The sequence below is a fragment of the Engraulis encrasicolus genome, chromosome 1, assembly GCF_034702125.1.
Source record: "Engraulis encrasicolus isolate BLACKSEA-1 chromosome 1, IST_EnEncr_1.0, whole genome shotgun sequence".
Taxonomy (NCBI): domain Eukaryota; kingdom Metazoa; phylum Chordata; class Actinopteri; order Clupeiformes; family Engraulidae; genus Engraulis; species Engraulis encrasicolus.
In genome coordinates this window covers 26,385,687-26,403,300 of record NC_085857.1, presented here as the reverse complement: position 1 = coordinate 26,403,300, position 17,614 = coordinate 26,385,687, and the positions used below count along the sequence as shown (strand labels likewise).

General features: G+C 43.7%; 1 protein-coding gene across 1 annotated transcript in view; it reads right to left on the bottom strand.

Annotated features, from left to right (window-relative positions):
- grin2bb (glutamate receptor, ionotropic, N-methyl D-aspartate 2B, genome duplicate b) overlaps positions 1-17,614 on the bottom strand; it is a 330,977-nt gene that overhangs the window by 121,954 nt on the left and 191,409 nt on the right. The window contains exons 8-9 of the mRNA XM_063199452.1: positions 8,939-9,053; positions 1,505-1,713 (exon numbers count right to left, since the gene is read on the bottom strand). Of these exons, the coding sequence (XP_063055522.1) occupies positions 1,505-1,713; positions 8,939-9,053 (324 nt within the window). The remainder of the gene's footprint in view (positions 1-1,504; positions 1,714-8,938; positions 9,054-17,614) is intronic.

The following is a 17,614-nucleotide window of genomic DNA, read 5'->3' as shown; positions in this document are numbered from 1 at the left end:
GGACCCAGTTCTGAGGCCCCTATTCTCCCTGGGCACAGGACAAAGTCATCTGAAAAGGCGCCACCACCCAAAACAATGTAGTGATGACCCAATTATAGGCCAGCCCTCGCCCTGGGCACAGGAGAACTGAGCAAAATCATCTGGAAAGGCCCCCCACCCAATACATATAGTACAACGTAATGAGGACCCAATTCTAGGGCCCCAGTCTCCCTGGGCCCAGGACAAAGTCATCTCAAAAGGCCCCTCACCCAATACATACTTTCCAATGTAATGAGGACCCAATACTGGGGCCCCTGCAACTGACCTGTTTGTCCCACCCCCCTGTCAGCATCCCTCTGCATAGCCATACTCCTTCTATGCCCTGTTGGTATGATAGCGGTATGATAGGGATACTGATGCCCATTATTAACACACTACTGGTGATGGCTTGACGATGCCCCTTTCAGACGCAGCAGGAGCGCTGGAGCAGACAGGATTCCAGGAAGGAAGGGCGCCCATCTAGCCGGCTGGTTATATGCATGGCTTTTTATACAGGATGTGTGCTTGTGTGATAGCTATGCCACTGGCCTTTTTACAGACTCATGGGTAACAGTTAATAATAAGGGATGCATAAAAAGCATTAAAAATAATAATTAATCAATGATGGAAAAAACATAGCATTTTTTAATTAATGCTTTTTAAAATATCGACAAATAATGTGTTCAAGATTTAAAAAAAAAAAACCTTTTAATAGAGTATTTTTCATTGAATTACAAAAAAAGTTAAATGTTTGATTAAAAATGCAGATCACCACCAGAATTTAATCACTTTTTCCTTGGGTCATTACCAACAACTCCACAGAGTTTCATCCGAATCCGTTCATAACTTTTTGAGTTATCCTGCTGACAGACAGACAGACAGACAGACAGACAGACAGACAGACAGACAGACAGACAAACCATCACGACCAAAAACATAACCTCTTAGGCGGAGGTAACAGTGTCGTTGCAACTTGTTTGAGATGCCAATTCACATCGGCAAACTAAGAAGTTACTAACTGGTTTAGATGAAAAGATGATGTCTGTGTTTCTGTATATGTGCAAACAGCCACATACTGCACTATGTGTGTGTGTCTGTATAAGAGTGTGTGCGTGTGTGTGGTGATGACTGAGTGTGTGTACGAAAAATATTTGGACTCGTACTTGTACTTGAGCTGCTTTCGGCAGGGGCTGTGTTCCTCGTGCATGTGCCACTCAGGGCGTCCAAATCCTCAACATGTGTGTGTACGTGCGTGCGTGTGTGTGTGTGTACGTGCGTGCGTGCGTGCGTGTCTGTATGCGTGTTTGTGCGTTTATCCCGTGGGATTGAGTTTGAGTGGGAGTGGGCAAGATTGGGAGACATTCTTTTCAGGAGTGGACGGGATGGGATTTGTTTCTTTTACTCCAGTCCGGGATGGGACGGGATGGGATTTTTTTTTAAAAATCCACTCCCGTGTCATGCTCTAGTTTGTGTGTTTAGCACTTACTTGTACTTGAGCTGCTTTCGGCAGGGGACGGTGTTCCTCATGCAGGTGCCGCTGAGGGGGTCCACGTCCTCCACGATGACGAAGGGGGCCTCCTCCAGCGTCACGATGCTCAGGTGCTCGTCGTCACGCTCCTCCGTGCCCGAGTACAGCTCGAAACGCGGCCACACGTGGTACTTCATGGTCAGAGAGCCGTTCTCCCACTTGCCAACCTGAGAGAAAGAGAAAAAAGGACAGCAAATCTGAGGTCCTGGTAATGTAACATGGCACTGAGGAAGCGTAACGGTAACACCCATTTAACAGCAATATAACAATATAGTCAAGCCGACTTTAACTCAATCTAGTACTTCTTTGTCAAAGGTGCACTGTGCTATATGGTGGCCAGAGTAGGTATTGCAACTATGCTGCTCATTAAAACCGTGCTGTCTACAGCCACATTTGACCTTCTCAAATAAGCTTATTGACAATATAATTAACTAATTACTAGTACGACCAAAGTACAGTACGTTTTGCAGCTAAAAATGTCAATTTCTGGAAATTCGAAATGACGGACAATGGAGAACATCCCCTTTTTCGTGTATGAAAAATGTAACTTAATCAGTCATAATGAATACTTAGAATTTAATGGTGGTGGTAAGTATTCATGAGAAGGGTAACATTTGTGAATGGGCAGCATACATTCTAGAAATAAACTACAAAAAAAATATGACACAGTGCACCTTTAAAGAAGCACGGATGGTGGAGGGGGTGGAATTTGGCGGATCAGCACCGTCCACAGAGGAGAAAGGTTCACAGATAAGCCTGTAGGTGTGGGTTAGTTTATGTGGTCCAGTCACCTATGACACGCTCTTTCTGTGTGTTCTTCTGTGGGGTGTTGAATAGCTGGATGGCCCTGGGGACAAAGGACCTTCGTAGCCTGTCTGTCTGTCCTGCAGCGGATGGTGTGGAATCTGTGACCAGGCTCATCAGGTTGGCAAAGACTAAGTGCAAGGGGGTGATTGTAGTTGTCTAATATAGAGGTGATATCATAGGGAGAGAGCGGTCGAGAAAAAGGACACCTGGAAACGTGAACCTGCAATCGTCCGATTCCAAGACTAACCATTGGGCAATGGCTGCCCTACCTACTGTATATTGTATGTAACAATGTGAATGTTCACCCAGTCCCCCACCTGAAGAAGCACCTCGAAGAAGCAAAAAGTGGGTGAGAAAAGAGAGAGGGTGGTAGGGAAAGGAGGAGGGAAAAGAATGTATGGTGGAAAAAGGGATCAAAGAAAAGAGGTAAAGCATGCATGCATGCATAAGAAATGGAGGAGAGAGGAGTGATTGAAGAAGAAAGGGCAGTGAAAAGGGAGGAGGGGCAGGAAGATAAATAACGACAAGAGGAAGGTGGGAAAAAAGATCAGTGTTGCCAGATTGGGCTATTTCCCGCCCAATGGGGCTGCTTAGGATGGCCGTGTTCGGGAAAAAATGGCATTTAGCAGAAAAACCCGCCCAATATTTGCCATAGAAATCAATAGAATTGGGTGGGATTTTGCACTTCTAGGTGGGTTTTGAGCATTTTTTGGGCTGGAAATCATTAGTCTCATCTGGCAACCCTGAAACAGATCAAAGAAAACAAGCGGAGCTGAGAGGAGAGGGGTGTTAGAATGAAGGGATGAGGTGCTTGAAAAGGGGGAGCTGTGGAGTAGGAAGGCATGAGTAGGAGGAATGAAGCAGAGAGCGTGATGAAAGAGAGGGATGAAAGAAAGAAGAAAGAAGGGTCAAGTATGTGAAAGGGAGGTGTGCAAGGAAAGATGAGGGTGCGAAACAAAGTGAGGAATGAAGGGTTAAAGTAAAGGAAGAACAGGGATGAAGGAAAGAAGAAAGATGAAGAATGAGTGTGTGTGTGTGTGTGTGTGTGTGTGTGTGTGTGTGTGTGTGTGTGTGTGTGTGTGTGTGTCTGTGTGTGTGTGTCTGTGTGTGTGTGTGTGTGTGTGTGTGTGTGTGTGTGTGTGTGAAGAAGGGATGAGGATGATGTTAAGGAAAGGGAGGAATGAAGGAGAGACTGGAGGAAGAGAGGGATGAAAAGGCGAAGAAAGATGGAGGAGGAGTGTGTGCGAAAGGGTGAGGTGTGGAAGAAGGGATGATTATGCATAGGAAGGGGTGAAGAAGAGAGCCAAGGAAGAAGAATGTTGAAAGAAAGACACAATAAAGATGGAGGGTGAACATGTGTGTGAAAGGGGAGGTGTGGAAGGAGGGATGAACATGTGAAGGAGAGGGAGGAAAGAAGGAGAGAGGGAGACATGAAGAAGGGGGAAAAAACGGTCAGAGGACATCATGAGGAAGTGAAAGGTGAAAGAAGGGAGCGAGGAAAATAAATGAAATGAAGAAAATGAGACGGAGGAAAAACAGAAGTGCCACCATAGAGGGAACACAGAAAGGGGTCTGGATGGTTAAAGGGTGCAATGTAGTAGGAAGTAGGATGGTGGACAGAATGGGTACTGCAACTACTGTATGCTGCTCATTGAAACCGTGTTGCTTGTTGCCACATCTGATACATTCAAGAATATTTACTTTCCCAGTCATAATGAGTACTTAGAATTTGATGGTGGTTGTAAGTATTCATGAAAAAAGGTAACATTTGTGAAAGGGCAGCATGAATTCTGGAAATAAACTGATATCACACAGTGCACCTTTAACAAGAATGGAAAAGGACATATGAAGGGGGGGGTGCTGAGAGGAACAAACTGAAGCATGCATAGATGAATGAGAAGAAGATGGGGTGAAAAAAGCAGGTAAGGGAGAGAAAGCGAGGGAGGAAGGGGAGGGCGGGAGATACTGAGACGAAGTGAGAAGAGGGAAGATGCTAGTCTGTGTACGAGAGGCATAGAGGTATGTGGGAATGGAAGAATGCAAGAGAAAAAGCAGGTAGACGAGAGAAAGTGAAGGATGGATGAATCATACTTGTGCAGAAGAGATTGAAAAGAGAGATGCTAGAGGAGAAAAGAGCGTGGCGGGGATAACGCGAGGAAAGACAACACAAGGAGATATGTAGATGTATGCATGGATGAAAGGATGAAAGGGGAAAAGCAGGTGGAGGAGAGAAGCTGAAGGATGGGCGAATGATAGTTGAGATGAGGCAATGGAAAAGGAGATGCTAGATGAGAGAAAGATAGGCGCATGGATAGGCCTGTCACGATAACAAATTTTGCTGGACGATAAATTGGCCAAGAAATTATTGCGATAAACGATAATATTGTCTTCTCGGTCATTTAAAAAAATATATAATGACAATTGGATAGAAATGCGAATACACCCTCATTTTGAAAGCGTCACAGCAGGGGGTGCTAGATAGAGGGGTACATAGCGAGATAGACAAGGTAGACAGACTGAAAATTAAAAGTACACCAACGTTTAAGCATCTTTGCGCTGAGTGAAATGTGTATCGATATTCAGTCTAAAAGAGAGTGACGAGGAAAACAAAGAAGCATGCAATAACTTATTGTGGCAAAAAAGTTATCATGCTTGTAAAAATTCTATGATATATTGGCTTATTGAATTTTGTGACAGCCCTACGCATGGATGGGTAAAAAACTAAAGACATGGCATAGGAGAAATAGGCCTACAGCATGCAGAGGTATGGGAGGAGGCGCGGCCGCTGACAGCTTTGGTAGGGTCCCAGGACAAAGTAATCTGATACTCCCCCCCACCCAATAAATTCAATTCAACAAGGATCCAATTATGGGCCCCCCATCTCCCTGGGCCCGGGACAACTGACCCCTTTGTCCCTCGTGTTGGCTTCCCTGGGAGGAGCTAAATGAAAAGATATCAAAGCGTACAGATGAAGATACAGTACATGGATGGAAATAAAAGAAACGATATGGATAGTGTTATAAGGAAGAACAGATGCTGAAGGCGAGACTTAAAGGTATGGGGATGATTGAATTTGTATTGGGGATGATGAGGAAATGAAGAGCTAAATAGGGAGAGGGTGGTATGTAGTGTGAGCAGGAAACACAATGAGCTGGAGAGATGGACAAAAAACAGAGAGTGAATGAGATTGTGAAGGTTAATGTGATACAGCAGGGATGTCACACTCAGGCCCAGGGGCCAAATCTGGGCCGTGGAGCCATTTCATTCGGCCCTCGTGATAATTTCAAATGTGTATTACAGTTGGCCCACATACACCGTTAATGCATTAATGCATTGCGTGACAAGACTTGAACATGAAATTTGGTGTGTCACAGCATGTGCGGACACATTTTGGAATACCATATATGATGGGAAAGAGTGTGTGTGAAATGTAACTATGTAGTGCATGCATGCACAATTTATTATTATTATTATTATTATTTTAAAGTTGAGTTCGGTTCCAGAATTTGATTTTGGATCTCCGTCAACTTCAATTTGACAACTTGTGGTAGAGAGTAAGAGAAAGATGGATACTGATATGGAGAAGGATGGAAAGGATTGTAAAAAAACAGATTGATGCATAGACCACATGGAGGAGAAACGAGGATGAAGGACAAGGAATGGGGTGAGAAAATGAGGGGGGGAGGGAACAGAAAAAAGGAAGGAAGAAGGAAAACTGGAGCAGGTGGGATGGAGGGATAGAATGATGGAGCGGAAGAGTGTATGACAGTATGGGAACAAGTGAGGGTTAAAGATGATGGAGGAGAGAAGAGGAGAGGAAAGCGAAGGATGTGGCCTGGGAATTTGTTTTTGTTTTTTGAGTGAGGAACATTGGATTGGAAGAGAGGAGAGGAGAAGAGAAGAGAAGAGAAGAGAAGAGAAGAGAAGAGAAGAGAAGAGAAGAGAAGAGAAGAGAAGAGAAGAAAAGAGAAGAGAAGAGCAAAAAATGGAGCAAGACATGGTTACCAGGGATTAAAAACTGAAAGAGTGAGGAACATGGGGTTAAAAATGGAAAAAGAAAGGATGGTAAGAAGGAAGGAAGAAAAATAAAATCAAGAAGAAGGGAAAATGGAGCAAGAGAAGAAGTGAATCAGAGAAGGATTGAAAGTCAAGAAGCACAAGTGGAGGATTAAGTATGGAAGGAGAGGGGGAGGTAGAGAAAGGGGGGGGGGGTTAAGAACGGAGGGATGTGAGACGTGACAGAGAGATGAAGTTGAGAGAAGGAAAGGGGAAATCACAGGAGAAGAGGTAGGTAGGGGTAAGAAGAAAGAGACAGAGAGAGAGAGAGAGAGAGAGAGAGAGAGAGAGAGAGAGAGAGAGAGAGAGAGAGAGGGAGAGAGAGATGGAGAGGAGAGAAGGAAAGGAGGGATCAGTCAGGCAAACTTGAGAGAGAGAGAGAGAGAGAGAGAGAGATAGAGAGAGAGAGATAGAGAGAGAGAGAGAGAGAGAGAGAGAGAGAGAGAGAGAGAGAGAGAGAGAGATGCAGAGAAGTGACAGAGGAAGTGTGTGTGTGTGTGTGTGTGTAAGAGAGAGAGAGAGGGGGGGGAGAGAGGGAGAGAGGGAGAGTGATAGATGTAAGTGAAGGAGGGATTAAATTGGCGACAGCACTAGAATTAATCAAATTACAGACTAATCAGCATGGAGGAGAGGCTCAGATGCTGGAGGAGGAGGGGAAATAGGCCCCCACCTGGGAGAGAGAGAGAGAGAGAGAGAGAGAGAGAGAGAGAGAGAGAGAGAGAGAGAGAGAGAGAGAGAGAGAGAGAAGGGAAGGTGTCAAAGAAGGGGGAGTGAGAGAAGGCAGGAGAAGAGAAAAACAGAGAGAAGGGATGGAGCGAAAGAAAGAAAGAAAGAAAGAAAGAAAGAAAGAAAGAAAGAAAGAAAGAAAGATTGAATTAAAGAAGGAAGAAAGAAATTGCAAAAATAAACAATTATTTTTTTTCTAAAAAATCAATCATTTCTTCCCCGCTTTTTCTCCAAACATATCCATGTTGTAAGCGTGTACTGAGCTTCCGCTTGAGGCCTGTGATTTCCAGAGGTGGAAGAAGTGGACGGAGTGAGTGAACATACTGCTTCGGTTTTACTTCTACCTCTGCTCTCAACATTTGCAATTTCAGTAATTAGCTCATCAACCTGACTTCAGAGATGTGGTAATTAGGATCAGCTGGTTCATTGAGGAAAAAATATGGACAGGTTTTTATGTTCTGAACCCGGGTTATTCTACCTCTGTTGATCTCTACGTTTTATTGCCTCCAAATGTGTCGAAATGCGCAATGTTTGTCCACCAGTGTGTGCGATTACAGTAGCTGAGTGTTCTCGTGGCATGACTGTAAATCCGAGATTAATAATATTGTAATATTTCTAACTCAATTGAAAAACTCAGAATTCGATTATTTTTTCTCATATTTAAAAACATTTTCTTTTTCATTATCCACATTATCCTGAAGGATGTGGCCAAATACACCAGTGTCTGCCCATGTTGTTTGTGACTAGAGTGTTTGTGCACAAATCTGTAAATCCGAGACTACACAAATAAACTGGTTTAATATTCCTAATTCAATGCAAATATTCAGAATTCAATTACCCCTTTGTCGTATTTTTATAATTTTTTCCCACATTATCGTGAAAGATATGGCCAAATGCACCAGTGTTAGCCCATGTTGTGAGTGTGCTGTGCAGTGCATTAATGTTGTTGTGGAGTAACTCTGTAAATCTAAGCCAACACGAATACTAATTTTTTTGTCTCACATTTTTTGAATTTTTCTATATTATCCCTAGCCTGATAACCAGCCTAAATGTGAGACTGGATGTGTAATTTAGTCTGGCCCTGATGAACGATACATCCGAAGATTGTTGATGAGAACAACCTGATGTTTTTCAAACCGTGCCTGTGCCTAATAGGCCAGCGCTCTGACCAATCAGCGATCTTTTCTCGTAGAGTGCTTTCCCAACGTTGCGAGCTTCGTCGTCACACCCTCAAAACCCCGCCCGCATTGATTCAAAACAAATCCAAGACAAATCTTTGCGTTGTGTTTGGTTCGCCAGATTCAGGGCACAGTGGTCAAAATGTTTTCGATCCGAGGCCAGACCCACTCGCCAGCCAAAAATGTTTGGCGTCCAGCGGGTGGCACTGATTTACTAGGCTATATTATCCCCAATATGTCCAAATATGGCAGTGTTTGGCCATGTTGTGAGCGTGCTGTGCTGTGTGAGTCTGAATGTTCTTGTTTGTGTGTTGAGTGTGTAAACAGAACACTAACACTAGCATCAGCCCATCCAGCCTCGGAACATGCTTCTCCATGGTAACGGAACGGTCCTATAGCTCACCCCTCCACACTGGCAAAGTGACGCTGGGGCAGTCAAGGCACGTACACACAGACACACTCAGACACACTCAGACACACACACACTCAGACACACACACACACACACACACACACACACACACACACACACACACACACACACACACACACACACACACACACACACACACACACACACACACACACACACACACACACACACACACAGGCTTGTGGTTCGTACCCTGTCCCACTGCCTCTCCTTATCCAGTAGGATGATGACCAGCTTGGGGTGCATCTGGTAGCCGTCCTCGCTGAACGACAGGTTCCTGCCCTCAAACGTCACATTCATCAGGTACCTGGGAGGAGGAAAAAACAACAGAATAGTTTATTATCAAAGAGAGTCGATTATTTATTGGCAGTCATGGGTAAGCGGTTAGGGCGTCAGACTTGTAGCCCAAAGTTTGCCGGTTCGACTCCCGAGCCGCCAGGTTGGTGGGGGGAGTAATTAACCAGTGCTCTCCCCCATCGTCCTCCATGACTGAGATACCCTGAGCATGGTACCGTCCCACCGCACTGCTCCCTAGGGGCGCCATTGAGGGCTGCCCCCTTGCACGGGTGAGACATAAATGCAATTCTGTTGTGTGCAGTGCTCACTTATTTGCTGTAGAGTGCTGTGTCACAATGACAATGGGAGTTGGAGTTTCCCAATGGGCTTTCACTTTCACTTTCATTAGAGTAAGGTACTTCAAGCCCGTGCATTTCCTGGATTCATGTGATGCCATATGAACGCCCCTTTAGGACACTTGCGGTTAGGAGACCTTTGAAGGCTTTAGGTTGAACATAACTGGATTTCCATTGGCGCTGTAGATGGCGGTAGAACAACACATCTTATGCAAGCTGTCACCAAATGCCACAGAAAGAGAAGAAGAAGAAGGAGGGGACAACGCCCCCTTAGGAGACCAAACTTGAGCATACTCCTTTGTATTGGGTGGGGGCAGAGTTTGAATCATCTTTCTCTAATCTACTCTCTTTGTTATTATCGTACCACACTTTGAGAACTGCTGAGAGAGAGAGAGAGAGAGAGAGAGAGAGAGAGAGAGAGAGAGAGAGAGAGAGAGAGAGAGAGAGAGAGAGAGAGAGAGAGAGAGAGAGAGAGAGAGAGAGAGAGAAAGTATGAACAGAGAGGGAGGGGAGGGAACAAGACAGAGAGAAAACAATTGCATACAGTATGTTGAAGCAACAGTAAACACCAACTCAGCCTTTAACTCATTCACAGAGGTTGAGGAGAAAGAGCTGGAAAGACACGGAAAGAAAGCCTCGCCACATACTTCATTAGCATACCACATGCAATAAATACTTTTTAAAAAATCACAGTAAGCAACAGTAAGCATGAACTCAGCCTTTAACTAATTTACAGAGGTTGAGGAGAAAGAGCTAGAAAGACACGGAAAGAGAACCTCGCCACATACTTCATTTGCATACTACATGCAATAAATACTCTAAATGTTTTTTTTTTTTTTTTTTTATCTTTGCATCACTCTGTGAAGAGAGAGCACTACCCTACGTGATCAGAATTTACTCTTGCATTATCTGTTTCTGAAAAAAAGTCTACATTTGAGCAAAGCGAGTCCTTCCCTTTGCTATACTCAGGGGTGCATTTCTGGAAAGCTTAGTTGTTAGCAGTTAGCAACTTTGGTAGTTACCAATGGGAAATTGCATTGCAACCAACAAAGTAGCTAACATAGTTAGCAACTACACTCTCCAGAAATGCACCCCAGCTTTGGATCTGCGTTGTTTGTAATATGCATGCCTGTGTGCCAATGCTGAACTTCGGAGATCTCTGGCCAAATTTAAACTCACTTTGTCCAACGGGCCAGCCAAAGCTCTGAACAGCCCTGAAAATGCATATTTTCAATATACAGTCAGCCAGGGCTTTCACACACCAGGTGAGTCATCCATTCAATGGATCTGTTGACTTGAAATCACTGAGACCTTACTCCACAGACTGCATTATTATTTTTCTCCAATGCAACATATAAATAAAGAACGCTACCAACAAATACAAAAATACCAAGACACACAAGTTATTTTTAAAGCAGTTCTGGGAAAGAATATAAGCAGGATAGATATGTAATGTACTGTATAACGCAACCAATACTTTGAGGTATTGTATTGTGAAGTCTGTGTGTACAGGTACAGTGTGTGTGTACAGTCTGTATGTGTGTGTGTGCATGTAGAGTGTCTGTGCCTGTCAGTGTGTGTGTGCATTCTTGCGCCCGTGTGTGTGTGTGTGTGTGTGTGTGTGTGTGTGTGTGTGTAAGGAATATAAGAGCATTTTGGAAGTGATCAAGCTGACAGAGTCAAAATAGAGCAGCAAGCTCATAAAATGAATTTGCCTCACATCTGCATTATTGTAGCACTTACTTTCATCTCTATGTGTGTGTGTGTGTGTGTGTGTGTGTGTGTGTGTGTGTGTGTGTGTGTGTGTGTGTGTGTGTGTGTGTGTGTGTGTGTACGTGCACGTGCATGCGTGTTTGTGTTCACGCGTGCGTGCGTGCGTGCGTGTGTGTGTGCGCACGTGCATGCGTGTTTGTGTGCGCGTACACAGTAAATTTGCCAGTGTTAATTTTGCAGTGTTAAGGCTTATTAACACTATTGGAGTAATTCCAACACCAAATGGAGTGAGATGCTCTCCAGTGTCAGTGACAAATGAAGTTGTTAAATTGTGTGGAGTTAGAAGTACTCCAGAGAGCCCCCGCCTCCTCGAGGTGATGGAGTTTGTCTGCGCCATTGTATGCCCTAGTAACAGAGAACGTAAAGAGAACGTTTGACTTTTGGTTCTCTAAAGGTTGGGGTTATTACCAAACCAAAATCTACCACCTAGAAACCCCCAACTTTGTTTATACTGTGTTGTTCAGAGCATAAGCAATGATGACTGTCCACCCGATTAAATCATATACGTCTACATATTAGTAACAGTATTTCCTCCAGATTTAATCATGTACACAATTTTTTTTTTATTATTCCATTTCATTCATTTAACTCAACTTGGTTGGGTTGATCTAAGGTTTGGCTGTGCACACAACATCACACAAAAGATGTGTTGAGTGAAAGAAATAACTTGAGAACTTGTTACACCTTTGCCGGTAACAAGCAGGCCCCTCACAACCAATCTGTCCATCAGCGCCTGGCCAAACCTAATTACTTAGGGCTGGTATATCATGACTCAATTGCTTGCACCTGAAAAACTCCTAATCAATCTGGTCACATGGTACTCTTGAGCCTGTATATAAACCTGGACTGTCACAGTGCTTTAAATATTTGCCTGCCTGCCTGCTGGCTGGTCAGCATGGCACAGCATAGCGCTTGTTTACCTGCTTTGCAAGCAAGCTAAAGGCGCTTTTGGCTTATGGCATTTGTTAGCTACATCTTGTGCCTTGCTTTGTGAGCTAGTCAGTAACAGCACATGTTACATTGCTTGCTCCATTGTGCACTTGAAGTAGATGGTATGGTTATAATTTAAACTTCATTAAGGAAAACATTTGGTGTTAATCCCCAATAGATTGTGTTCATATATGCTCAGCTGAAATTTCTCTCACATTGTGGTGCAGTACAGCATAAACTGATATATAAAATATAGATATTTTACATGTCATCAACTTTAAATATTATCTTAAGAGAGCAGTGTGGCAAACTGATGCCAGGCGCAGGGTGTTTCAGTCATGGTGGAGGATGGGAGGTGCTTAATTACCATGATCAGGGTACCTCAACTATGGTGAGAGATAGTGGGGCAGGACCAAAACACATTCACAATAATAAACAAGGTTGGGGGAACATCAGGAGCATGTCTAAGGGACCAAATATGCAACCAACAAGGTTAAGGGAACCATATGGGAATGGCAAGGGAACAAACATGACATGAACAGGAATAAAGTGACGGTGAGAGAACAATAAGGGAACGGAATGGGAACTACACATATAACATTCTAGGAACGAAAATAACACTTTCCAGCCAACCAAGTGAGAACGGAAAAATAACCAAACATGACTCTCTGGGGACGTACCCAGAACTAAACTGGAACCAAGGGCTTGTGTTCCAGGAACCTGCTTAGAACTAAAAAAATTTAGTAGGGTGCTCCCCGAAACTGCTTTACTCTTTATAGTGTTAGCTTAACACTATAAATCTAACACCAGTGTTTAACACTGATCTGGAGCAGGACCAAATAGACACTAGAACAGTGTTAATTTTAACTCTTTAAGTGTTATTTTAACACTACACAATTTACTGTGTACCATGATCAGGGTACCTCAACTATGGTGAGAGATAGTGGGGCAGGACCAAAACACATTCACAATAATAAACAAGGTTGGGGGAACATCAGGAGCATGTCTAAGGAACCAAATATGCAACCAACAAGGTTAAGGGAACCATATGGGAATGGCAAGGGAACAAACATGACATGAACAGGAATAAAGTGACGGTGAGAGAACAATAAGGGAACGGAATGGGAACTACACATATAACATTCTAGGAACGAAAATTAAACTTTCCTGCCAACCAAGTGAGAACGGAAAAAAAAACAAACATGACTCTCTGGGGACGTACCCAGAACTAAACTGGAACCAAGGGCTTGTGTTCCAGGAACCTTCTTAGAACTAAAAATTGGTAGTAGGGTGCTCCCCGAAACTGCTTTACTCTTTATAGTGTTAGCTTAACACTATAAATCTAACACCAGTGTTTAACACTGATCTGGAGCAGGACCAAATAGACACTAGAACAGTGTTAATTTTAACTCTTTAAGTGTTATTTTAACACTATACACAATTTACTATGTATGAATGCGTTAATGTGTGCGTACGTGCATGCGTGTACTCGTATGTAGGTGTGTGCGTACTCGCGACACCAGACCCGGGTTTGCCAGTGGGCAGACAGGGCTATTGCCTAGGGCCCCATAAAAACCCTCCCCCCATAGTAAACACAAGCAAAAACAGCTCATGAGGGCCCCATGTCTATATTTTGCCTAGGTCCCCCAAATGGGTGAAAGTGCCCCTGAGCGACACACACACAGCAACTTTTTAATACATCTGTAATGTATAATGTAATATAATGTAATGTATAAACCAACCCCCTGGTGGGAATACAGAGGTTTGTTATGGCCCATTTTAACGTTTCTAACATGTGTAAGCAATATGGATTCATTTATTATTAAACAGCCAAGGCAATGTGTGGTGCGTGCGTGCGTAAGCACATGTGTGCCTGTGTACATGTGTGCCTGCGTGAGTGCCTGCCTGCGTGCGTGCCTATATGTGTGCGTAAGCACATGTGTGCCTGTGTACATGTGTGCCTGCGTGCGTGCCTTCCTGCGTGCGTGCGTACCTGTGAACATGCATGTGTTGAGAATTGCACTGTGCTCTGAGATAGTATGTAGTGTGTGTGTGTGTGTGTGTGTGTGTGTGTGTGTGTGTGTGTGTGTGTGTGTGTGTGTGTGTGTGTGTGTGTGTGTGTGTGTGTGTGTGTGTGTGTGTGTGTGTGTGTGTGTGTCACCATGGGTGTGGTGAGCATTGCGCTGAACTCCATACTATTGTTTCCCATAATGAGGACGGGATTCTTGGGATTTGGCCCTAGTCCACATTTTGTTATCATCACACACAGAAAGACAGACGTTTTAAGTCCATTCAATCATTTAATATGATTATCCTTTTTTCCAAGGTAGCAACTGCTACATTTTTGTTTTTGCTTTGTGGGTAGAAAGGAAAGCGAGGGAGTAAAATGCAGTAGTCAGCACCACACACATCATATCCAATGACAACATGCATTTGATATTGTTAAATATTTTTAAAATGGATGCGCAAGCATTTCTTGGCAAGACAATATTTTATATAACCGCAATGTTCTCGTCTCTTACACTGATCACTGACCACAGGCACACCAAAGAGACAGTACAATAAAGCTGGTCTATGAGTTGTGCATTCATCCTAGTTCTTACTGAAGGCTGTACCAGTTCTTGGGTAACGCTTTACTTGACGCCGGTGTCATATGCACTTCATTACGGTGTCATAATAGTGTCATGACACACTCATAGATAAGTTATAAACATTATATCCATGTCATAAACATTTTATGACTGTTGGCCTGAGTGACATTCGGCCAACAGTCAAAAAATGTTAATGACATGGACATAATGTTTATGACACGTGCATAACTGTAAAATGAAAAAAGGTCGCACCATGCATAGGTTTCTTTATTGCACAAACTCGTTTCGTTTGTTGTGCACACTGAGGAAGGCAGAGCGCCGAAACACGTCTGTGTAATAAAGAAACCTATGCATGGTGCGACCTTTTTTCATTTTCAGGTTTACAATATTTTGGTCAGCGCCCTTAAAAGGAAGAAAAAAACTGTTGGGTGACGCCTGCTCAAACCCTTATGAACGTGCATAACTGTGCCATGACACTGTAATGACATGCCTGTAACACCGGCGTCAAGTAAAGTGTTAACCCGTTCTTGTTATAGCTGTGTGCAGCACGTGACGTGGCAGATACAGTACATATGTCTGATCTTATCTCATTATCTACATGGTTAAGATTTACAGCTAAGCGAGGGAAGCTGTTGGAATTAGCTATAGCGTCCATGGTGCAGATTCACCCCTGTGCCAGAGATTCTTTAAGTATATAGAGATATGCCAATGTAATAGGTTGCTATGGGCACCTAACATGACCAGGTTCCGGTCTGCCTAAAGGGGCGTGTCATAATACTCCTAGCATTGAATAGAACAGTCCTTAGGTCTGCCTAGGTCTGCCTAAAGGGGGGTTTCCCCCCCCCCTTGCAATAATAGAACCCGGAAACAATGGGCCAATGGAACCTCTCTCTCTCTACTCTCTCTGCCTGTGCACCTGTGCCATTGCCTGGTTACCACCAGACCTAATCACAAGTGATTGGACAGAGACAATGTAAAGGTCGGAGTGCCTGGCCATTATGACACACCCGTCCCGCTCTCTGATTGGACAGAGACAGGGACCATGATCCTGTCCGTTATGAGTCATAGCCCCATACTTGTCTTTCAGATCGAAACAATTGTGTAGAACTAAAGGCAGTATGGGAGTTCCCAGACTACCTGTACCACAAAATAACTGTAGAATCAGACGGTGTTTCCCACTAGTGCTATGAAAATGTTGTTCTATAAGGTGCCATTGCTCTCATACTGCAAAGTCACACCTGTGCTTAAAGAAGATGTTCAACAGTTGCTGAACCAGCCAGTATTAACAGTGCAAAAGCACACCATTGCAAATGCATAAAGCTGCTACCACTGACATGTATATATGGATATATGGACAGCGGACATTCGATTCATTCGGAGTACTTCGACTTTGACGTATTGATACCTTCACTACTAGTCTTCTCGCACGAAGGGAGAGGGGGAGGGGGGAAGGGGGAGACTAGGAGTGAAGATATCAATGCATCGAAGTCGAAGTGCTCCGAATGTTTTACTACGCTTTCCATTACAGTGCCATTTCAAGTCAAGTCAAGTGTAGCCTACTTTATTGTCAAAAATCTATGTAGCACAGAAGTTTAATCAAGTATGGCAGGTAGCAGACTTCACTCAGGTTTCTTAATTAATTTTGAGGGTGCTGGCCCAAATGAAATACTTAGAATGAAAGAAAAGGGGGCGCACCTTGCATCAAGCTGTTTTCATTATTCTTTTTTTGCACAGACGCGTTTCGGCTGACTAACTAATTAACCTATTCATACATGAATTTACAATTCTTTCTCTGACACATTCATTCATAGGTTGAGGTACGGCTTCCCTGATGGTAAAAAGGAGAACAGTTTGTGTGCTGGATGAGTTTTTGATCTAGGTAGGAAATCGCCACGTTTCATTTTGTGCTTTTGGATCGGTGTACTAGTTGTGCAGGGGTGTTTAAATAGGGAACACGTGGAACAATCTGGTCACTTTAAACTTAAGGCACCGAATGTGTCTGGCGGCAAAGCTGAGCCAAGCTTATGCTAACGAGTATGTGTTGCGCGTGTTGCTGACTGGGGGCGCATCTGAAGACGAGGCAGGTCAGGAGGAGCTCATCTCAGGTCAGAGAAGAACACACTTCATTATAATTGATTTGATTGACAGAATCATTTTAGAATGAGTTTGATTGACAATCAAATGCAACCATCGTCCTATCAGCGCTTGTTCTAAACATTGCTAAGGTACGAATGCCGACATTTAGGGTGGAAGAATCCTCATAGATCAATTGTGAACGCTTCAGAACCATCGAAGCACACTGTCCATATAGTATATTCGTCAGTGTTTGGAATACCCATGGTGCAGAACTTGATGATTGCTGGGGGTTCTGTTTTACAGCAGAACCAGTCAGCTGGTATACATGGTGGAGCCTCACACTGGGAGCTGCATCTGGAACAGATGGATTTTCGTGCCCACACACGCGGCGAGAAACACGAGTGCAAAAATACACCAGCAGGCCCACTTACAGAGGCATCAGCAGCGACAGTTCTCTCTCTCTCTCTCTCTCTCTCTCTCTCTCTCTCTCTCTCTCTCTCTCTCTGTCTCTCTCTCTCACTCTCTCGCTCTCTCTCTCTCTCACTATCTCTCCCTCTCTCTTGCTCTCTCTCTCCCCCTCTCTTCTCGGGTTTTAAAAATAACCTATGCGTTTCTAAAGGTGCATTTTTCACGAATGCTAATCCAAATAGATTATTTTTGGTGGAAATGTAGAGCGTTTCTCATAAAGGCTCTGTAACTGCCCATTCTATTTCTAATTAAGGAACATTCAACACATCACCAGCCCCCTAATTTATTGTATAGTTCCAGACTCTGAGATGTATATAAAATGTATTGGTTTTCTGTTTCTGAGAGGAAAGGAATTAAAACATAAGTGGGCCGAGTATATATATAAAAAAACAAAATAC